Consider the following 22,686-nt stretch of genomic DNA (forward strand, 5'->3'; position numbering starts at 1 on the left):
CTATACACAAAAATACATGAGTTGCATACCACTGACATCAAATAAACTTACATTGGGAATATATTCGAATGTTTCGGGGCCAGGGACATCGAGTAGGCCGCATCGCTGCTGGACCGTACTGGTAGTCATGATGGTAGGAAGGGAACAAGAGATCCGAACATCGTGAAGTTGGGCTTTAGACTTAGAAGCATTCCTTGTACAACACCACCATAGAACTGGATAGCCAGCGTATTCCCCCTATTGCGAACGCCGACTACACCTGCGTCTAGAACTCCCGAGGGATAAAGGACAAGTATGGTTCAAGTTTGATGCCCTATATCAAAATTGTCTCTACACCAGAAGGAATTAGCTTTGATATCATACGGTCGCTGATGGGCACCTCTACCTTCCATACGTAGATGATGACTGAATTGACCCTGCAGTACTTTTGGTGACCCTCAGGCTGCTTGACGGATGTTGTTTCCGTCCCCGAGGCTGCTCGGGCGCATTGAAATAGTCTCTGTTCCCTGCAGCCTGCTTGCGCGCTTCGTCCCTCCCTCGGTGCAAAGCTAGATAACGGCACACGCATCAGTAAAACAGATCGGCACAAGGAACCTACTTTGTTGAGCTTTGCTTGCAAAACGAAGCTAAAATCACAAAGTAGGTTCCTTGAGGTCTTTGAGAGCTCTGTTGTCGTTCTCGAGTCTCTCGGCTTCTAACCTCTGAGCAGTTTTTTGTCTCTCAAACGAATCAGAGAGAGGTCCTTGCTCGGAGATGATCGATGAGAGGTGAAAGAAGGCTTCTACGATAGTGTTTGAGGGGGAGTCGCTAAGAACGCGCCTGTCTTCCGCGTATGTTTGTTTGTTTTATCGAACAGCAATGGGTTGGTCGTATGTGTAGTACTGATGGGATGGCCTCAAGGCCATTCTCGGAGTTGGGAATGTGAAAGACTGCATGTAGACAAAGAAGGATATGACACGGAGAACGAGTGGTAGGAAAGGCGGTGGTGCATGGTGTAGCTCAAGGTAAAGCGTAAGCTGAAAGGACGAGTCGGAGTCTTATGTACTGGGCGTGACAAGATTGTGACACGACTTTGCCGGTGCTTATCGCTGTGGTTGCGTGCTCGATGCTTGAAATGGTAATAAAAATGCGGCGATGATAACGGCGGGTGGTAGGTCCGGAGTTCATTAGGATAGTATCAAGTCAGCTGGAGTACTTGCAACGTGATAGATTGTGGATCTGGCTGAGTATCCTTCACTGTAAGGGGTTGACTGAAGGGAAGGCGAGTCACGGTGAAATTGACGAGACTGTTGACACCTTGGCGGGTTACAACTTACAAGGTGGAGCGAGTGACCTCCAGTGCTTAGCGGGTCGACTGGTTTATGGATTTGGCATTACAATTTTAGTATGCATCTTTGGACAACGAGACAGTGCGATGATTCAATTGGCTCCAAAACGCTTCACGACGCTACAGTACTCCTTCACGCCCTCTTGCGCGTATCATGCCAATTGTTCTATACACTGGCGAAAGCAAGCACATCAGCACTCCGACTCGGAAGGCAACGAGAAGGACACACTCACTCAGGCACTGTGTAGTTGAGTAAATCTCAAGACTTACACGTGAAGTCATCTCCATCCCCAGTCACCTTACAACAATGTGTGCATGAGCATGGCGTAAAGCCTATAATTTTGCCATTAGCTCCACAAAAATATCCGAAATCCCTGCCGCCGTTGTAGCCCTTGAGGCCCGTTGAGCACCCCGACCGACCTGTGGATAACCGTCAGCATGTGGTCTAGGTCTGCACGTAGGCTGCAGAAGTGCTCACTTGGATTGCTACAAGGGAGGTTCTTGGGTGTTACCGTCAGGTCCTCGGATGCGATAGCTTCGCTAGCCATCACTGCGGCAGATACGATCATAGTGGTGAATGAAGCGAATTTCATGGCTGAAACTTGTTGGTGTTGTCTGGTTCTGAAGCTAGTATATTGGCTTTTATACATAAGTAGTATAGGGGGCAGCCAAACAATCTGCACGTACCCTTCATCACTGGATGCTGGGTAACGAAACAGATGCCGGCTCACGTTCCGTGATGTAATTGTTTTGAATGCCTTGGAAGGTATCGAGAGTGCAGGCTCACGTTGCGTGATGTAATTCCTTTGAATGCCTCGGAAGTTGGAAGGCATCGAGAGTGCAGTCACAGATAAATTCTCCCGACCACATTCGCATAATCTTCCAAACCCACTTCGCGAGTCCTCTTGGTACGGCGCAGTAAAACTCCTATGATGATGATCTATTCACCCAGTTTTCATATTTGCGGTGATGTGGTAAACGCACTCACTGACCATGTGCCAATCTAGAAATTCAATAATCAAGTGAATTGTGGGATCTTGGCAAAACGTCACTACGAGGAGTAGGGTATACTCGTGACGAGATCTGATAGGCCTGAGCGGTGCCCAGTGCCCGCATGACCTCGCGCCACATACTAGAGCATAATAGTAGCAAGCGCGGTGGTTTGCGGTGGTATAATGTGGCGGCGAGGTCCCCCCGAGGACGATGAATAGATCTTGTTGTGGAATAAGTACTTGAACAAAACCTCCTCGATGGTTACAATATCATGACTTACGAGTTGTTCCGCTCAATACTGGTGCATTCCTGAGATTTTTAGTGGACTCCAGAGTATGCAGATCATGCGAATATGAACTTCAATAAACCTATCCTGCCGTGGACAGGAGCGGGCTCGTTGTTTGCACCTTCAGGCGTGTCAATGACCCATCGAACAGAAGCGCCACTGTCTGTGAGATCAAGGCAATCTTGGCACAATTTGCTGCATATGAAGGATGGGCGCCGGGCACTCGCGAGTCGTGTTGCAATCCCAGACCCTGAATATGTGTATTACCTGTGGCGTTATAGATGGAGCGCTGTGGCATTGGCACAATACTCTGCGCTTCGCGAGTCGCTCTACACTGAGAGTGACAAGAAGAAGCCTGGGAAAAATAATTATGCCTCCAAGAGCTAGACATTCGAATAATAGTGGTACTCAAAATAAGATCCAAAACTTTTTGGAAACTCGCGTAGAGCACGGCTAAACCCTTCCAACACGGCTAAAGTTTAACAGAACATGCTCGGCACGAGTCGGCACAAAGTCGGACCTTTAAAACAACACTTGTGATTTTTTTCAAAGCGTGAATATACATAGGGGAAAGTGTACTTTAGAGAGAATAGAAAAAGTAACCACAATCTAGTAGCTTCAAAACGAGTAGCAGATCCTCCAACATACTTGTATTTCAAATGGTAGTAGTAATACACTTGTAAAAAAAACTAAGGCCCCGCCCCAATGAAATCAGCCGTAGGTAGGGAGCGCCGGATGGAACAAAATAAGTGCTGAGGGGAAGAGCGGGGGGGAAGGAGAGGATAAGCGTTGGGAGGGATATGTGGGGGGCAGATTTGCGCTGGGCTAGGTATGCGTTTGGGGGGCGGATGTGCGATGGGGCAGATTTGCGCTGGGGGCTGGGGCTGGGTATGGGCTAGGGGGCAGATGTGCGCTGGGGGCAGGTATGCGTTTGGGGGGCGGATGCGCGATGGGGGCTGGGTATGCGTTGAGAGGGCAGATGCGCGATGGGGGCTGGGTATGTGTTGAGAGGGCAGATGTGCGATGGGGGCTGGGTATGTGTTGAGAGGCAGATGCGCGATGGGGGAGGAATATCTGCATGCCTCCGCGGAGACGCAAGACTGAGTGAAGGTAGACTCCTTCTGGATGTTGTAGTCGCTGAGGGGGGAAGATCTGCATGCCTCCACGGAGACGCAAGACTGAGCGAAGGGTAGACTCCTTCTGGATGTTGTAGTCGCTGAGAGTACGGCCATCTTCAAGCTGCTTTCCAGCGAAGGTAAGGCGCTGCTGGTCAGGTGGGATGCGTGTGGGATCTGGATAAGAATAGACAGTGCGAGACGAAACATCGGAACTTTCCGCAACTTTTAAACTCCGCTCAAAACTGCGTCACATATACACGCAGATAGGAGTTTTGATCCCACACGCACCATAGCCCCCCACCATAACTATGCCTCGCCCATCCACTCGTAAAGACCTCCTGAATATTGTCGATCAGGCTGCACTTTCCGTGGCTAGGTTGCAGTATCAGGATATGCTGGACGACTGGTCGGACTTTGAGTCTGATACCGACTCTGACTCGAACTCGCTTTCTACTTCAGGCGATGATCATGACGACTCTTTCAGCCTGTCATTTAGCTCCCCATCCCCTCAATCCCCCCTCTCTCCCATCTCTCCCCTTCCCCTCTCCCCTGGGATGGGGATTGCGGATTCTTCCAGTGACGAATCCGATGACATCGCTGCACCTTACGGCAGGCTCCAGGACACCATCGCTGCTCTTCGTGATGAGGTTAAGAGGGCACGTGTACTCCACAAGCCCAATGAGCCTCCTCCACGAGCATCTCAACTTCACATGCTGGTTCACCACGAGGAACATCGCCCTCACTTGTTTCGGCAGAAACTTCGTGTCAACCCGGAGATCTTCGATGATATCCTCGATCATATCTCTAATCACCCTATCTTCCAGAACCAGTCCAACAATCCTCAGCTCCCCGTCTCCATCCAGCTTGCCATTTTTCTTAATCGTGCAGGCCACTATGGCAATACCATTTCTCTCGAGGATGTCGCTCAATGGGCAGGCGTGAGTGTCGGGTAAGTGGTCAATTGCACTAATCGTGTGATGGTCGCGGTGCTCGATGCCCATGATCAGTTTACCTGCTTCCCAGCAGGTGACTCTGAGGATAGTGACCTGGCTCGCAAATTTGCCGAGTCACGTACTTGTCCAGAGTGGAGAGGTGGTTTTCTAGCCATTGATGGCTCAACCATAGATCTGTTCACGAAACCGGGTTATTATGGTGAGACATTTTATGATAGGAAGTCGAAGTATTCCCTTGGCTGTCAGGTAACATTTTTTTTGTCATCTTCATGTGCAAAAATTAATTTGATTCTAGGCAGTCATCTTACCCCACAACCTCCTGATCGTTGATTATTCTCTCGGTCATCCTGGGAGCGTCCATGACGCATTCGCTTTTCGATCCACTCGCCTCTATAACGAGCACGCTGATCTTCTGCCTGATGGTCATTGGGTTTGGGCGGACAGTGCTTATCCATTGGAACCATGGTGTATTCCCCCTTTCAAGAAGCCTCGCAATGGACGGCTGACGAAGAACCAGAAGACATTCAATTATCACCTCTCTAAGGTATGTTTTTTTTTGGTGGTTTTCAATTGATTTACATTTATTTAGATTTGTGTTCGTGTTGAACACACATTTGCTGTTTTGAAGGGACGGTTCCAGTCTCTTCGAGAGCTACGGTTCAGAATTCAGACCGAGAAAGACCTCGAGTTTGTTGTGCAGTGGATTAAGTGTTGTATCATCCTGCACAACATGATCATCCGCTTCGAAACCGACCATCAAAAACAGGATGGAACATACGAGAGTTCTCTAAAGTGGGCTCGTGTAGAGGGCGAAGATTTCATTCCTCAAGAGTATGAGGCTCCAGATGGTGATGAAGTAGTTGGTGACAGGACATATGATGGCACTCCAGGTCAGGCTACTTGTGCAAGGCTAATGGATGAGCTCTTTGACAGTCCTCAATCTAATGCACAAAGGAGAGCAGGATAAGGATCACATTCACATGTACTACTTGACATGTACTACTACTAAATGTACAACACATATGTACCTATGTAACATCAACTTGAATAAGATACTAGTGTAGGAGAAAAACATACATGCAACAATGAGAACACAAAAACAACAACAAAAGAAACATATGGTAGCAAGAACAAATGAAAAAAACGAGACGAAAAACTCATACACCTCCATCTGACCTGTTGCCCTGTGTCATCTGGTGGAACTTGATCTTGAGGCGGAGGTTTTCAGCCTCCTTATCAAGCACCAGTGAATGAGCTTCGTGCACTCGAATGTCAGTCTCGCGAAGACAGATCTCAGCATTCTGCTTCTCTTGCTCACACTGATGGTTGGCGGTTGCTAACGAGGCCTCATGCTCTCGCACGCTGCGCAGATACTCATACTTCCTCGTGTCGCGATGGTGTTCGGTCTTGGCGTCGAGCTTCGCAAGGAAGCGCTCTTGCTTCTGGTCGTGGCGTGACCTCGCGTCCGAATGCAGGCTCTCGATCTCGTCCTGGACGTGGTCGATCTGTTGAGCGACGTCGGACTTCGCCTTCTTCTTTTTGGAGCCGGCGCTCGTTTGCTGCGACGTTTGCGGGGTGGGGGACATGTTGTAGTCAGATGAGGAGGTGGTGGTGTTGCAAGTCGTGGATGATGGTGTCGACATGCTGCGGGACATGTCGGTCGATGCCTTGCGTCGGCCCCCACAAGAAATCGGCCTCTGCGCCCCAAAGGCTGCCCGACTGTCGTAAAATGACGCCGGGGACTTCGGGGGCATTTCAAACGGGTGGGGGGGGGTGAGGAGGAGGGGACGGGGAAGAAGGCAACTGGCGCTTCTTACCCGCAGCCCGGGAAGGGCTGGTGTGGGTGCCAGCATCAGCGTCCATCATGTTGTTGTCGTCGCCGTCGATGGGGGCGGAAAACGGACCAGCGCTATCATCAGCGCGTCCGAAATCGTCGGTGATGTCGATGTCGTCGGATTTGTCGAGCCCAGGAAGGTGGAACGGCGGGCACGCGTTTTGGGGGGGGTATGGGTTGGGGGACAGATCCACGCTGGGGGCTGGGTATGGGTTGGGGGGCGGATATGCGTTTTGGGGGGGGTATGGGTTGGGTGGCGGATCCGCGCTGGGGGTTGGGTATGGGTTGGGGGGCATATGTGCGCTGGGGGCTGGGGCTGGGTATGGGCTAGGGGGCAGATGTGCACTGGGGGCTGGGGCTGGATATGGGCTGTGGGCTGGGGCTGGGTATGGGCCAGGGGGCAGATGTGCGCTGGGAGCTGGGGCTGGGTATGGGCTGGGGGCTGGGGCTGGGTATGGGCTGGGGCTGGGTATGGGCTGGGGGGCAGATGTGCGTGAATGTGTCTTTGCCGCCATGGCGGGATTGCCGTGCCAGATTGAGTCGAGGTCCTGGTACCATGGAAGGTCCGCACATACGACTTCTATAAAAATAAATCAGCCGTTAACTAAAAAAAAAGGGAAGACGAACTCACGTAGAAGATTTTGGGCAGACGGCCCATCGAGCGGCATGATGCCAGCGCCAGTGGCGGTGAACTTGTTCTTGTGCTTCTTGTACTTATTTCTAAGGCTTGATGTATTTTTTGTTAGTGTATGCGTGAATAAAAATGAGACGAGAAGACTTACCTTATGATGCGATTGGAGACCGAATCACTGAATTTCTTTTGATTGTGGCGGTATGCGGAGCGGTACTTGATGTGATCGGCGAATATGAGGTGGGCGATGGCGCCATATACGTCCCCTTTGTCCCTGTTAGAGGGGGGGTTGTTGACGAGAGCCGATTTCTTCTTCCCCTCGGAATAGAACAGGATCTTGCAGTCAGTGGGATGGGTGGTTAGGTAGTTCACCAGGATGTCAGTAAGGGCATGTTCACTTTGCCACTGGATTGACATCCTGGGTCCAGATGTTTCTGGAGGGAGTCCTTCGGAGGGGGATTCTTGAAGGTCCATCGTCGTTGAGCTCGCTCGAGTAACTCGAGCGTTGCCTCTGAGCCGTGCAGAACAGCGAACACGTTGGCGGGCAGCAGGCATGGATTGAAACTCTGCCGTGCCATGCCGGCCTGACTTTCAATTGTAGTCGTCAAGCCGATACCTTTAGCCGTGTTGGAAGGGTTTAGCCGTGCTCTAGGCGAGTTTCCAACAAGTTTTAAATCTTATTTTGAGTACCACTAATATACTCAATGAAAGCAAAAGGTGGGAAAAATGCAGCGGCAAAACATGTAGTTTGCTGAGATATTTAGCGCGGAGATTGAACGCGATAGGCGCCTGCAGCTTACAAGTCACCAAAGCGCTCTATGTATCAAGTGTCGTAAAAGGTTGGCAAAAGACGAGAAGTGCTGGTGATGTACCGGAGTAATGCATATCGTGGATGGATGCTGGATTCACTGGAAGAGGGATTTGCCACGACGGATCAACCCGAAACCCAACATCGCACGCTCTTGGGCCTGGGCAGGAGGTGTACCCTGTCAGAAGATCGAAAGTATTCAGTCAGTTTACATAACACTACATTCACAATTTCCAATACGAAGTCCCAAAAAAAATACACAGGTGGAGAAATCAAAAGTGGGTGAAGCCCATTGCCAAAACTCCAGATTCACACAAATATACTCGCACAACGGCATCTAGGCTCACTTCAACCCTGGGTGACAAGTCTTTCCATTTCCCTTAGATTTGCAACCTGAAAGTAGCATCGTCAAAGGGCATCATAGCGAAATGAAGGACGAATGTACCTTCCAACCGTGCATAGCGGCCGCTCTCGTATACCCTGACAATGCCTCATGTGGATGATACGGTCTTTAAAAAAGGTCAGAACTTGGATCCTCTATCTAGCAGGCGAGAACACATACTGATCCCAATTATGGGCTAGCTGCGCAGGTTTAGGATCGGTGCTCGAGATGGCAAGCTTGATCTGTAAGAGCACGGATGCGATGCTATGAGGCGTGTCAGATCAGCATGAAAGATATCTTGCGAGATACGAACTTGTAGCTTGGAAGCCATCCTAAAGAACTGCCTCAGTACGTGCTGTCGAGACTCAAGTGAGACTCGCGACTCACCAGCTGATGTTAAAAGATCCATGCAAATAGAACCCCCTGTATAGATACCAGTAAGCCGGTGCAACAATAACACTTCAGTGATACTCACCAGCAGTAACGTGACCACCTCCACCCTAGATCCAACAGTCAGCTACACCAAGAATATGAATCCTTCACCTCGTACCTGCATGAAAGGAAGGAAGCGAGGCATCACGAGTCTAAAGAACGGAGGAGAATGAGGGAACATTGGCGGGAAACATATCTTGAAAACAAGCGAATTGACACCCCTTGTAAAAGACGAATGACCCATCAGCACAGTCCAATACTCAAACAGGCAGCCCAAACTCACTTTGACTTCAAATCCTTCGCAATAGGCAAATCAGGATCAAACAAATGCATCTCCACCACCCACTGGAACAAGTTCTCATTGAACTCTGGAGGCATGTACCATCCCAAAGTAGCAAGTGAGTCCGCGCCCTCCTGTTCTTTCATCATTGCCCTGTACTCTTTTTGTAGCGCCATTGTCGCGCCTGGGGTCGAATCAGCAGGCGGAGGCAACAAGAGGTCGATGTTCTTCTCCACCCAGCTCGCATTGTGTACCCAATCTCGCTTTGGTTTTCCGTTGGCGTGTGGTATGCTGCTCCTCAGCTTCGCTTCCTCTTCATCTGGTGCGTTAAACACAGCGTTGTCGTCCTCATTGAGATCAGGCAGGATGTATGCGTCTTGGCAAAGCCTGAGAAGTTTCTCAAGTTTGTATGAAGGCTGTGGGATCTCGACTTGGGCATTCGAGAGTAGTGGACGGCGATGAGGATTGTGTTTGACAAAAGGAACGTTCCGGATGTTTGACTTGGTGGGGGTGGCGGCAGTGACGATGATCTGTTCATTAGGATGCAAGCTATTGAACGTGTTGACTAGTAGGTATCGACTACAATCAAGATTGTCAGTCCTTGATGACCAAACTGAAGTATCATTCTTACCACATAATCCATTCTGTTTGCTTTACTACATAAAACAGATTTTGCGAGGTAAATTTTTGCAGGAGATTGATGATCTCAGCGAGAGCTACGCAAGCTGAAGGGACAATCGTGCTATTCTTCCAACACAGTGAGCTGATCGTGGCATAGGAGCCCATCGAAACAACATCGTCCTTGGCGAAGTAGACACCTGAACAAGATAAGATACATTATCATCGATTATGGGATTGTCTACTTGCCATCTCCGTATGAATGGCCATGTGCGATGGTCTCATACCACAGTCCGTGCTGTATGATCTATCAAAACATCTCAGTGGTTTCATTCGGGGGCTCTCGAATAACTTGCCGAATGCCAGTTCTTCAGAGGTGACCCATGGAAAGCCTGTTGCGCTGTAGTAAGAAAACATTGTAACTGACGAAAGTACAAAGACGCATACATAGAGAGTGGGGTACTTCTTCGCATTAGGATCTACACGTGTTTCCTGCTCCAAGGCATGTTTGAACTTTGCTTCTTTATCAGGTGCACCGACCATGAAGCGGAATTGTTGCCACTGAGAGCCTATACCGTCACCAATTAAATGAATAAACGAAAACGAGCTAATAGCACATACCTATATTCTGTACTTGATCTTCCTCTTCAGTTAACTCTTGCAGGTGCGTTGTGCAAGAGGCAACACACCTAAATGAGATGGATTGAATAAACTGCATCAGTGACTCAAAAGCATTCAATTGACCAACACAAGATAGACCACGCAGCGGGCAAGATCGAGGGGTCCATGTCTTTCAACTTCGGCTTGTTAGTCCCTGTTCTCAAGGTGTTTCTTCATGTCCTGAATCTGTGATGACTTGAGCATTAACGTCGGCAATGAAAAGATGTATTCGAACTGAAGGCAGTGTGTCGATGAGTTTCATGATTGTAATGTGCATGTCGCTAACAGTCAAGGTATCGAAGTCACACGTGGGGGTTCTATTTTCGGGGTCGGGAACTTTCAATAATAAGCCACGCGGAAGGGGCTCGTCAAGAACTTGTTCTACAGCAGCAACATAAGTGAGGGAAACCAGGAGATCTACCATCTCAGTCTTCTTGCAGATGTCATACTCAATGAGTTAATAAGTAATTGCCGATGATATTTCGGGTGCAAAGTTACTGACCTCTTGAGAGGGACCAAAGTTGAGGCTGTAATATTGGTATGCACATAAACCAGAATTGCAAACATAGGGTTTTAGCGCCTTGAAGTCAGAATTAAGTTTTTTGTGACAGACGATGCAATAACGATTGCAGAGCTGTTGATAATAGATCAGTGCAAGTCGCAATGTCCATCTCAATAGCACTGACTGTGAATCGACGTAGAAGGTACGCAAACGCAGTCTCGAGCAAGTTGATGTGATCATCTTGTTTGTACAAGGGATCATGAGGCAAGTAGCGAGAGCCAGAGAGGTGTTTCTCCTCCTCGTCAGCTTGATGAAGTTCCTAGAAATCACAAATGTGAATATGACAGTTACTTGTGTTGATATAAACACGCACCTCCTGCATCTCCTTGACGAGAATCACAGGCGATTTCTGAAGTTCCTGCGATCTCCAGTGGAGTTCTTCTGCTGAGGCCCATCCAAGTTTGAACTGTCGTCGAAGTCGGAGCAGTTGAAGGAAGTGCTTGTCAAGTAATGATTCAAGCGAGCTGCTCAAGCTAAACTTGTCAAAGGCGCCGTCATCCTGTTCCGGCCCGGTTTCGGAATCCTTGTCAACGTCGATATATTCTTTGACCATTCCATCTTCGACACCATTATGCTGGTCGGACTGGAGGCCGTATTGGCGGAGTGAAGTGATGACATGTTCCTTTGACGGTTTGTACTGTCGTGAAAGGCCGACATAGAACTTCAAAGAGGTGCAAGAATTGACTGCAGCAGGGGAGAGTGTCCCATCACTCTGAACAGGTGGATAGACACCCCAAAATCCAGAAATAACCAGCACGAGATGCTGGCGAGGAAGTAGGAATTGTTTATCCCAAGACATTAGGACGTGAGCGGGAATTTTGTCAGTTAATTACACCACAGGAACAGAGACTGTCAAGAAGAACTCGCTGCTACCACTCCAAATAGCTCCTGGTGTGTAACCGGCTGCATGAGCGCCTTCAAAGTCCCTGCAATGATGTAAGTGAAATAGTTATCTGCGTAAATATCGGCACACCTGCGCAAGACTGAGCGAGAGATCTCTGGTCTGGTGAATGCACTCATGTCCTCATCTATTGATATATCATAATCATAATCGTGGTCATCTTCGCCGTCATCGTCACCAGATATACTGATCAAGAAATGCTTCGCCACTTTGTGTATCGTACTGGGACTGTCGTCAAGTACCCTGTCACAAATCTCCTTCACCTGCTCCCCATAACTGCCAGGTTCTGGGGAATGGCAGAAGAACAAGTGAGTGTTGGGGTACTCTGAAGTGTCTATAGGGATGATGATCGGTATTGATAACACTTCCCTTCTTGATGATGACTGACCGGAACATAAGAGATGCATCACTATCCTTGCCTGATCTCTAGATTCTATCAGGTCGAACTCTACTGAGCCGTCATCATCTCCTGATCTGAAACCTAAGAATACCACTGTTAGTGATGTTGGTGATCGGAAACGATAAGTCTAACTTACTTTGTGCAGACCATGTTCCCCTATTAAGGTCAGATGGACAGGTTGTGTGCAGCTTGTGAAGATCAGCACTGAATCTCTTACGGCCTTTCAAAGGCTTTGCTGTCAGTACCATGGGAGGAGATGATGAAAATGCCAAAGGAGTCAAATGAATCGCTTCCGAGGAAGTCAATGGTAGCTGTGCAGCCTCCGCCACCGGTACCGGCGATATAGGGGTCTGTGCGTCAGCCAGCTTCGACAACTCGTAAGTATCATCATCCGCCATAGCAACTTGTTCACCATGGACATCTTCACCGTGTCGCACAATGATGCGCTTGTGAGGCCTCTTCCTGGAGTCTTGACTTGAGCATGGTTCGAATTTATGTTTCTTGTGTGTATTCCGTGTAACGGGCATGGTACTCAGTGACTTGAATTTGCTTGGAGCTGGGCTCTGGGAGCAAGACTCAGACTGATTTATGGTGTGTGCACGATGCAGGAATCGTTGGGTTATAAAGGTCGAGACGCCGTGTGGCTCATGGCCTCGCTGAGACTTTCGCAACATTATGGAATTGAAGACTTGCCATTTACAGCATCCGTCCACAAGCGCCCAAACGTTTGAACCAAACACGTCTCCCTTCCCTCTCGTAACAAATTCAATCGAGTAGGGATTTGAACTTCAGTGGCTCAGAGCCATGTCTGAGCGCTCAGTGCATCAGGAAAACCACCGGTCCCTTTTTCCCGCTTATGTTACTTTTAATTAATAAATCCAACTGAAAACACTGCTTTTCCCACTTAATTGACTTTTGCAAAAGCGCATTAAGACACACTTAAGCTCACAAGTCAGACCACCAAAAAAAGCGAGAAAAGTTGTATTAAACCAATAAGTAATAAAAGGTAGTAGTACTCTAGTAGTACTAAGTCACCTGTGCTCCTTGCCGTTAATCCGAGTCGCGGTTTGAACATCAGCCATTGCATGTCGATGTTTCCATGGAAGAGGTAGGTCCATCAAGGCCAGCACTAAAAGCACTGACCTCACCTTGAACGATGTGTTCAACCGATTCCTTTTCGCAAGTAGACCCAGGATGCACCTTCTCCTGCGTGACCAGCTCTGGGACCTTGGCGCGGATAGCTTCCAGGTAACACACACTCTTGACAACCCTCCCAGGAATGACAGCCTCAGCCACCACACCCTTCCCACGTCCCTCAATCCAGTTGATGGCAGCAGGCTTCTTGTCCGTGCAGTAGTTCCCTGATAGCGCAAGCGTGATCATCTCTGGGTAATGCTTCTGAATAACCTCAAGCACCTTTTCCGTGCCCTTGTAAATCATGTTCATACCCATGGCATCACCAGTGCGTGTCGCGAACTGAACGAAGAGGGTATGACCAGCCATGGCAGTCTTGAGGTGTTGAAGCTTGGCGAAACGTGATGTTGAATCAAATGCCTCGCGGATGATCTCAAAGCCTTCTTCCGAGTCGATCCATAGCTTAGCTTCTGCAGCCATGACGATGGAAGGGAAGTCGATGGCAGGCCTACGCGTCATGGCGTCGTTGGTGAGGACAGTTGATACAGTGGATCAAAAAGTGAAGTGTCAAGAACGCATAGTGGTCGGGCAGGAACTCGTCGCATGCGGTGTTGTTGTTGACACATCTGCTTGAGGCGAATGTGACACGTCCGTCACACATGTGATGTGTTGACGTGTCTGGTTAAATTTTACCTTAGAAAATTACAAGCAGACCAAGCAGGCTGCTCAGGTCCTCCACCATGGTGTTGTTCGTTTGGCTGTGACTTTGTTCCTTCAATTATCGGTATCATTGTCTAGTACTGTGCATGAGTGGACTTTCCTGACGATTTCAATATTGACTTGTATTGACAGGGCGGGCATCAAGAAGATGCAGAAGAATTCCTAGGATTCTACCTCAACACGCTCGAAGAAGAGCTTCTAACGCTCTCCTCATCTCTCACCAACCCCAACCAGGCTCCAACTCAGCAGAACAACAACGCCCCAGCAAACAACGTGCAAGAAGAGGGCTGGCTCGAGGTGGGCAAGCGTAACCGCACTGTCCTGTGCAAGTCACCTCCGTAACACGCCCAGGGGCAACCCTCGACGCAACCCAACAAGTCCACATCGACTCCCTCCCTCCGATCCTCATCCTCGCGCTCGTGCTGCTGCCGACGGCAACCATGTACCGTCACATGGACACTTTGCATTGGGTAAGCATTTCTGATGCTTACAGCGAGTGACATGCAGGACTAACTTTGTTCATTTGTAGAATGAATACATCCAATGAGCCGTCTTCCTCGCCCCTTCAACCTATATTGTCTCCTCCTCACACATCACAGGTTCCTCAGCCCACACATGATCTACACCTCTGGCGTCATATTAGATGCCACTAACAAAGACACCTCCCTCGAGAACTCCAAGGTAACAAACTCCATCCCGTTTGCTCAAAATCTCGCTGACATCTAGCGCTGCTGCAGGATACAAGTCGTTACTATACCATCGCTGCTACCCTAGTACAGTAGATTTCCATCATCATCATCCGCCCCGCCGTTTTCTGCCCACATACCTACCCTTTCCCCCCTAGTATGTTTGGCTAGCCCCTGACTTTTTATTTCCAGGAGTCTCCTTAATTTATGCTTATTTTACTTTCTTGTATGCTGGGGCCCTTTTCAATGACATGCTTGTGCTGCTTTTTCTGCTTTCTTAAGTGAAATAAGTGTGAAAAAAGCGAAAATTCAGAGATGGAGTGGGCTTAATTAAGTGACTCGCACTTTTTCACTCAAATGACTTAATTGTCCTTTTCATGTAATTAAGTGACCGGTTGTTTTCCTGATGTGCTGGTGGAAAGGGTTTGTGTCATAGTTTTGTAATGCAGTTGAGTCCTTCAAGCTAACATGTCGTAGAACGAAGCAGAATAAACATCAATGATCAACTCCAGATCATCATCTCATTATACTTCAGTCACATCATGTTCCTCAATTCTATAGGCTTTAGAACGATCTGCACATATTTATCAAGGAAGGTGCTTGAGTCTTCACAAAAGCAGAAACCCTGCTCTATCTTTCTCAGCATTCCAAAACCCAAAGTTCAACGCGCCGTGGGTGAGGAAATAGGGATGCGAACTTCAGGGAGTCACAAGAATATCTACCTCGAGAGGCGAGCTTAGTAGATTCGTCCCTTAGGGGATGCTACTGAGGCAATCTCTCTAAATGATGAGAGGGATCAAGAAAAGGCTCGAGTTGGAAGAATGCGAAGGCGTGCGGAAACGCGCGGGGCTGATGCGACGAATGCGCGGGACACACGAGTCGTGCGGAAGAGTCGGAATGCACGCAGTATGCGCGGAGTAGAGGAACGGCGACGGAAGATAATAGGCAGACCCCTTGACTTATAAGGCGAGTCTTCACAAGAGTAAGGAGATGATAGACAAATGCAGTGATGTTATTAGCGCTATATGCACAACTAAGCAGAAAACAGATAGTGAGTCCAAGTAAGGGAAAAGTAAGTAAGTCCGAAAATCCTCCAAGCCTTCTAGATATGTAGGTCGCTACGCGCGCTCTCAGGGTAATAAAATGTAAGGGAAGCGGATAGGCTGTGCGGAAGCGTATAGGGAGCGGATGTGTATGTAACAGTATGTAACAAGACCCTGGATGTGGTCAGAGACAGAGATGACAGTGAGAGTACGCACCAATGGTACCGGACAGACAGGACAGGACATGGGAGGGTATTCCGATCAATGCGCCGGATCGCGGAAGGGTGCGGAATGTTGCTGATGTGTCGCGTGCTCTGCGGAGGAGCGCGGAAGGTCGCGCATGTCGCACGTGGCTCTATAGGACTGGTAATACATGGGGATAGGGATGAGGTCGACGTACAAATGTGGGGATATGAGCCCTGTAGAGATATAACTCTCTACAGCGCATCATGGAGCTTCGATGTCTAAGCCAGAATGGAGTCGGAGGATGCCTGTGATCTGTGTGGGTCGGTTCTGTTGTGAGTTCCTATACGAGTTTGAGGCGCAAGGATGTAAATATCAATATCAAGCACAACACACTGGGTCTCCAGCCTTCCCTCCGATTTTGACACGCAAAGTGTAGGAATTGTAACTTGTTGAACCTCCCCAAGGTTACTGTTTGTGATAGAGGAGCTACTTTTCTGATCAGATCTCTTTGAGGCGACATAGGCGGATGTAACTTAAGTTAGCAATAACATTGTGACGAAGCTGACAAATATCGATGATGCAATCAGATTTACAGCAGATAGGCGCTTATGACAGCGGAGGAGCGCATATACCCTTGACTTGTGATTATTGTTTCTTTTACATATGATTTATCTATCACGGGCTAAGTACTAGATACCTACTTAAGTAGTATACCCACTGTACTGAAGCACTAGTTCTTTTCCAATCAACCCAGACTTTTACCTGGCTATTGCGTTGTGGGAATACTCTTCTTACCTTGTGCCAATTACTCAAGCATTACCCTTCGAGCAAGCGTCACATATTTTTTAGCCTTCAATCAAGTCTATTTTACTAGCTTATCTCTATTAAACTTTCTACTCGACATCACTTCGACGACGGGTCCGGCCCACCACGTTCATCGATCAGTGAAAATGTCAACTACTACCCGAACCCGTTACAACCTTCATTCCGCCCGACAAAGGGCTAATTCAGACGCGTCCCCAGTAAAAAACACTGAGGTACGCCCCGGGGCGACTTTGATAAATTTGTTGCTAAATTGTTAGACAGCGCGAGGCGACTGACAAATGGGACCAACGTCGATGAGACGAAGTCCCTTGTCAAACAGTCACCACCAATCCCTATTGAGGCGCCCAGTGAGGCACTCAGTGATGATACCACCATTCCTGAATCCACACGCCTATACAGCGATGTGGTCAGAACAAGAAGCCCCTCGCCAGATCTTCGGACTGGCAGGGAGATAGAACTATCAGCAGTTAGCGCTGTAGATACCCCTGAGAATTCTAGTGTACAGTTACCTTTTGAGAAATCAATCGCCATCTATGAAACAGCGAGTGAGCAAGAGGAGTCCACTAGTGAGTCCGGTGAGGAAAACAACCCGCTGTTACGATAACATGCCTCGGACCGGACCCCCCTATCTTTTTCCCTATCTTGTACTGCCTTATGACGATTCTATCATCTTCTTGTACAGCATCCTTGATCGCCGTCTTATCTTGTATCTCTTATCTTGTACCCTGTACCCTTACCATTGCCTCGGTAGTCTTGCCCTGAAGTAACCTTTACCTATAAGTAGTCGATCATCTTGTCCTGTATTCTCTAACTTGAATCTACTCAGTATTCTGATAGACCTTCCTTGAGCAAGATCACTCTCATATACAATTTCACTTAAGACTCTTCGTCTTAGTGTCTATACTCGATCGATACCATTAGTCTTGTCTTCTCTTACTGACTCTTGTCACCAAGTCTTGACTCCAACAATAACGATAAATGAACCTCTGCATTATCTTCATCTCATCTGAGACTTAGTACAGAGCTCTTACCTGAGTCTACGCTTTCAGCGTAAAACCCGCCTTGGATAACAGTCGCGAATAAAAGAAATCGCGACCCACGAAAGCGCACTAAGGAACAGGCCATGAGACCCAAGGCGTTGACCAGTGAACAAAGGAAAACGGTCGGGAGAGCAGAAGAGCGACTCACCGAAGCGGATCAAGACCAACTGGCTCGACGAGATGATTCTATCCGTCATAGGCATGTCACGAGGGTGACATGGGATAATGAATCCCAGGTGGAGGGACCATCGAAAGGGAAAGGTCCAGACCCCCGGAATTGGGGAGGGTTAGACCTTGATGGTACAGAATATGAGCTAGAGGCTCAGAGGGCAGCGTTAGCTTCGTATAAAGCAATGAAGTCGGCAGGAGGGGACTTACCCAATGTTTATGAGGGAGTATCCTCCAGACCAGAGTTGTCTCGACTTAACGAAGGGGGCAACGAGCCAAGCGACCTTCAACGAATGGTCGAAGCGGCAGTACGAGCTGCCGAAGACTGTCTGAGGAAGGAGTATGAGATAAAACTCAAAGCGGTTAGTAGAAACAAGAGTTTTAAACCCCAGAAGGGGGTTGAACATACCGAACCTGTCGAGGGAAGAGGGGCTGATCCTGTGCGCAGAATGATCAATAGGGTAGTGCAACCCTCGAAAGAACCCAGGGTAAGGAACCGCACCCCTCAAACGATGGAGCCAGTGCACCAGGTGGCACCTGAGTCTTACATTGGGAAGGCGCTGGGAAGGATCGATCTTGACGATCCAGATGACTCGTCGTCGTCATCCTCATCATCATCGAGTGAGTCAGAATCGTCGGAGAGTACGAGCTCCTCGAGTGAAGATGACCGTCCACCCAGGAAGAGAAAGACTTCTAAGAAACGAAGTAAGTCCAAGAAATCAAAAAGGACTAAGACTACCTTGAAACCCATCCCACCCACTGTGTATGATGGAACAATAGATTCCCGTGCTTACCATAGGTTCATTACAGAGGGCACCGTGTATGTGGAGGACGGCAAGGTGAAATCTGAAAAGAAGGTGTTCGTGCTCGCGCACTTCCTAAAGGGAAAAGCGCATGAGTTTTACATTAGAGAGGTATCGGGAGACCCTTACCAATGGCGCCTGAGGGGGTTCTTTACAGAACTCTTCAACTACTGCTTCCTGATTAACTTTCGGATGAAGCAGCGAGAGAAGTTGAAACACTGTTTTCAAAACGATAAGTCAGTAAGAGACTAAGTGTATGAACTAAACGAACTATGGAATATGATAGGAGATGTTGAGGAGCGTGATCGGGTCAGTCGACTATGGACAGGGTTAAAGCCCGAAATCCAGAGGGAACTCTGGAAGACAGAATTGAACCCAGAGGTATCAACGTTCAAGTCAGTACAAGCGACAGCAGAGATTATAGAGATTGCTCACTCTGTACCAGCTGGATGTGACCAAGTGCCCTCGCGAAAGGAGAAGGAACGACCATCGGCTATACATAGCTCGGCAGTGGTACATATGAAGGGGGTAGGATCACGTCTCGACAGAACACAAAGGACAAAAGGAGGGTACCCACCTAGGAAACCAGGTGGAGGAAGTCCCCCACAGTTCCAGAACCGCCCTAAGGGATGGGAGCGTCCTAAGGAGGGAAAACAAACCACACCCCTATCCACTGAGGAGAAAATGAGATTTAGTGCTGAGGGCCGGTGCTATAGCTGCAAGGAGACAGGGCATTTATCAAGAAATTGCCCTAAGAGAACAATATTTAAAGTGGACTCACCATCTATCAACAAGCCGCCTGGTGTCCCCAGTTTTGGAGTTCATATTGAACCCGGGGATACAGAACGGCTACGGGCCCTCGTGGATTCTTCGCCCACTCAGGACGAGTTGTATCTAGGATCAGTAAACCTATACCTTGAGGAGGAAGAACAACGCGACTCACCTAAGTCCAGTGGGACTTACCGTCCAGGAGGAATCAGAGATCCTACTGCCAGACGCGCCATGGATTTGCTGCAAGGAATTAAGTACCCTGGGGATGAAATAGGAGACCCTACTCAACAATGGGATGACCCAGATAGGTTCCACGTCTATAGAGAATCAGACGAGATATATAATATAGTGGATCACTTACACAAGGACCGTGGAATACACCTTGCAGTCCCTAGGGAAAAACTGGAGAATCCACACTTTAAAGTAGATAGCGCGTACTGGATACACCTTGGGTTAGCATGTGGGCACCCAAAAGTGTGGCTACGACAGACTGACCGAGAACGGACTAACTATCGAGAGGCAATGGGAGACCCCGTGTCAGAAAGGATCGTTTGGTGGCTGAACACCTACTGCCCCAAGGTTAAGGGCGGAAGATCTGCGCGGACAAGGAGGCGATTCTGCTGTCAGAGGACACCTGACAGTAGCTACCAGGTGGTAGACGATGCACTTGCCTTCCAAGCAATATTACCCCGGGGTGTTGTGTGTCAGTGGGAGTGGGATCCAGCTCGCTGGTACATCCGTCACCTGCGAAAGACCACTATAATGGTCAATAACGACCTATTAGAGGCAAAGGGATGGATGTATGCTGGACTCACTGAGCTGTTTGAACCAACCACACCCGACCAGCAGACACTCACCAAGGTTCTTGGCGAATGGCTGGACTTCGGGGAGTTGGTAAAGGTGTACGAGGACAGAAACCCCAGGTTACCTAGTCAACACCTGGTTAGTGTAAACGGCATCCAAGTGACCAAGGGGACATACCCGGCACTACAGCGCAATTCGTCAACAACACGTGACTTTGCAAGGGCAATACCCAAAGCCATAGTAGTCGTCGTGCACGTCAATGGGCGACCTGTGCGGGCGTTAATTGATACAGGATCACTGGCAGACTTTATGTCATTAACAACAGCAGAACAAGTTCACGCGAAACTTACAGTACTGGAGAAGCCCCTAACTATTCAGTTGGCGGTCCAAGGTTCAAGGTCGAAGGTGAATTACGGGAAGAGTGTCCGTTTTCAGTACCAAGGGACAGACTACCCTCGGTACTTTGATGTAATTAACCTACAAAATTATGACTTAATATTGGGCACGCCGTTCTTGTACCAGCACAGTGTAACAATAGGATTTAATGCACCTCGTGTGATTCTGGAGAGCATACGACCCCAGCCGTTAAAAGGAGAGGGGGTGACCACGCTGGAATCGCGTGCCGCAGAGGTATACAATGAAAGGGTGGATAAGGCGCGTGAACATCTGAAAGTGTTAGCAAAACCATTGTGCGCCAAAGCGTCAGAGACAGGCTTACCGCCGTTAAGGGTTATAAACCACACAGTACCCCTAATAGACGAGGGGAAAATCTACCCATGGTGTCCTTCTCGATGCCCGGAACCGATGTGCCCACAATGGGCTGAGAAACGGCGGTCGTACCTAGCGCCGGGGCGATGGGAGATGACTAGTGCGGGGAATACAGTCCCGATGCTATTTATTCACAAACCTGGGACGGATCGACTCAGAACAGTTATTGACTTGAGGGAGCGCAACAAAAACACAAAGAAACTTACCTCCCCCCTCCCTGATATGGAGGGCATATTAAGGCGGGTAGCGAGAAAGCCGCACAGATCCCTAATGGATGGTCAGGACGCATACGAGCAAATAAGAGTGGTGCCGGAGCACGTACCTCGTACAGCAATGACCACCCCAGACGGTAACATGGTGAGCCATGTGCTACAGCAGGGGGACTGCAACGCCCCTGCGACCTACCAAGCCTTGATGAACTATATATTCGGGGAATATATAGGCGTGTTCCTAGATGTATACCTAGATGACATTATCATTTATTCTGACACATTGGATGACCACGTTAAGCACGTACACACCGTAATACGAATACTCGAGCGAGAACAATTCTACTTGAGTGAGAAAAAGTTGAAGTTTCTCTGCAGCGAAATGAAAATCCTGGGGCACATTGTGAATGACGATGGAATTAGTATGGACCCAGATAAAGTTGACAAGGTACTTAACTGGAAGGTACCCACCAATCGCGACTTGTGCCGCGACTTCATAGGGGCCATAGGATACCTGGCAGACGACATCTTCATGGTGCGCGTGCCGTTGGGGGTATTGTCCGCAGTATGCGGGGATACGGTACCGTTTAGGTGGGGAGACACTGAACAACGTGCATTTGATCAGGTGAAACAGCATGTGGAGGCATGTGCGACTCACCACAGAGTACCACTTGAATACGGGGAAGGCAAGCCCACCATCTGGATGATGATGGATGCCTGCCCCACTGGTGTTGGAGGGGTTGTAGCCCAGGGTACGGACTGGAAGAAGGCGCGCGTAGCGGCCTTCTACTCTGTGAAGATGAATCCCGCCCAGTGCAACTACCCTGTTCATGAACAGGAGTTGTTGGCTGGGGTGGAGACAATGTTGCGTCATCAGGACATCTTGTAGGGCACACCTTTCATGTGGCTAACAGACCACAAAAGTCTTATACACCTGTTGAACCAAAAAGGGGTGTCAGGACGGCAGGCCCGGTGGTTAGAGAAGACAGGGGAGTTTGACTTTACCGTCCAGTATGTAGAGGGCGAGCTCAATGTGCTGCCAGATGCGCTGTCGCACATATATAACTTTGATTCTCCTGGAACAGTTAGGGCGGGAAGTGAGTATGTCACCCATGACGAGGACATACCTCCACCGGAGATGGATGGCTTGGTCACCATGCCTGTATTGGTTGGCGAGGAAGCCAACGCGGTGACACCACGGAGAAGTGGTAGGGTGGCTGAGCGCATGGCGTGTTTCATTTCAAGGGGAGGTGAGGATGAAGCACTGAAAAATGCGGCGCGTTCCACTTCAATGGCCCGACCAGCAGTTAGGTCTGTGGATACCACCAATAGGGTGGAGCGTTC

At 48.9% G+C, this 22,686-nt stretch overlaps 6 protein-coding genes across 6 annotated transcripts; 2 read left to right on the plus strand and 4 right to left on the minus strand.

Moving 5' to 3' along the window:
- Positions 1-1,413: 1,413 nt before the first annotated feature.
- DEU56DRAFT_816930 (uncharacterized protein) lies at positions 1,414-1,943 on the minus strand (the record flags this gene model as incomplete). The annotated part of the gene is given in 4 exon segments (XM_041353884.1): positions 1,414-1,506; positions 1,517-1,526; positions 1,570-1,747; positions 1,806-1,943. Coding segments are annotated over 2 exon segments (269 nt in total), but the record flags the coding sequence as incomplete, so codon positions are not given.
- Positions 1,944-3,295: 1,352 nt separating this feature from the next.
- DEU56DRAFT_956444 (uncharacterized protein) lies at positions 3,296-3,931 on the minus strand (the record flags this gene model as incomplete). Its single annotated transcript, XM_041359241.1, has 1 exon — positions 3,296-3,931. The coding sequence occupies one exon, from the start codon at positions 3,929-3,931 to the stop codon at positions 3,296-3,298; it is 636 nt and encodes a 211-aa protein (XP_041205952.1).
- A 4,437-nt stretch (positions 3,932-8,368) lies between these two features.
- Positions 8,369-12,433, minus strand: DEU56DRAFT_872472 (uncharacterized protein; the record flags this gene model as incomplete). The annotated part of the gene is made up of 21 exons (XM_041355785.1): positions 8,369-8,459; positions 8,513-8,596; positions 8,646-8,664; positions 8,720-8,755; positions 8,808-8,832; positions 8,883-8,985; positions 9,048-9,623; positions 9,676-9,862; positions 9,912-9,969; positions 10,019-10,054; positions 10,110-10,231; positions 10,284-10,351; positions 10,407-10,465; positions 10,519-10,770; positions 10,825-10,956; positions 11,009-11,143; positions 11,198-11,647; positions 11,720-11,810; positions 11,858-12,119; positions 12,174-12,266; positions 12,322-12,433. The coding sequence occupies 21 exons, from the start codon at positions 12,431-12,433 to the stop codon at positions 8,369-8,371; spliced, it is 2,991 nt and encodes a 996-aa protein (XP_041205953.1).
- Positions 12,434-13,439: 1,006 nt separating this feature from the next.
- Positions 13,440-13,861, minus strand: DEU56DRAFT_956451 (3-hydroxy-3-methylglutaryl-coenzyme A reductase; the record flags this gene model as incomplete). Its single annotated transcript, XM_041359242.1, has 1 exon — positions 13,440-13,861. A coding segment is annotated over exon 1 (399 nt), but the record flags the coding sequence as incomplete, so codon positions are not given.
- A 198-nt stretch (positions 13,862-14,059) lies between these two features.
- Positions 14,060-14,821, plus strand: DEU56DRAFT_758099 (uncharacterized protein; the record flags this gene model as incomplete). The annotated part of the gene is made up of 5 exons (XM_041350204.1): positions 14,060-14,062; positions 14,172-14,336; positions 14,391-14,509; positions 14,639-14,720; positions 14,777-14,821. The coding sequence occupies 5 exons, from the start codon at positions 14,060-14,062 to the stop codon at positions 14,819-14,821; spliced, it is 414 nt and encodes a 137-aa protein (XP_041205955.1).
- A 3,081-nt stretch (positions 14,822-17,902) lies between these two features.
- Positions 17,903-19,042, plus strand: DEU56DRAFT_915095 (uncharacterized protein; the record flags this gene model as incomplete). Its single annotated transcript, XM_041357695.1, has 1 exon — positions 17,903-19,042. One exon carries the CDS (start codon positions 17,903-17,905, stop codon positions 19,040-19,042), a length of 1,140 nt encoding a protein of 379 aa, XP_041205956.1.
- Between the last annotated feature and the right edge of the window lie 3,644 nt (positions 19,043-22,686).

The sequence above is a fragment of the Suillus clintonianus genome, assembly GCF_016758775.1.
Source record: "Suillus clintonianus strain FC179 chromosome Unknown DEU56scaffold_63, whole genome shotgun sequence".
NCBI classification, from domain to species: domain Eukaryota; kingdom Fungi; phylum Basidiomycota; class Agaricomycetes; order Boletales; family Suillaceae; genus Suillus; species Suillus clintonianus.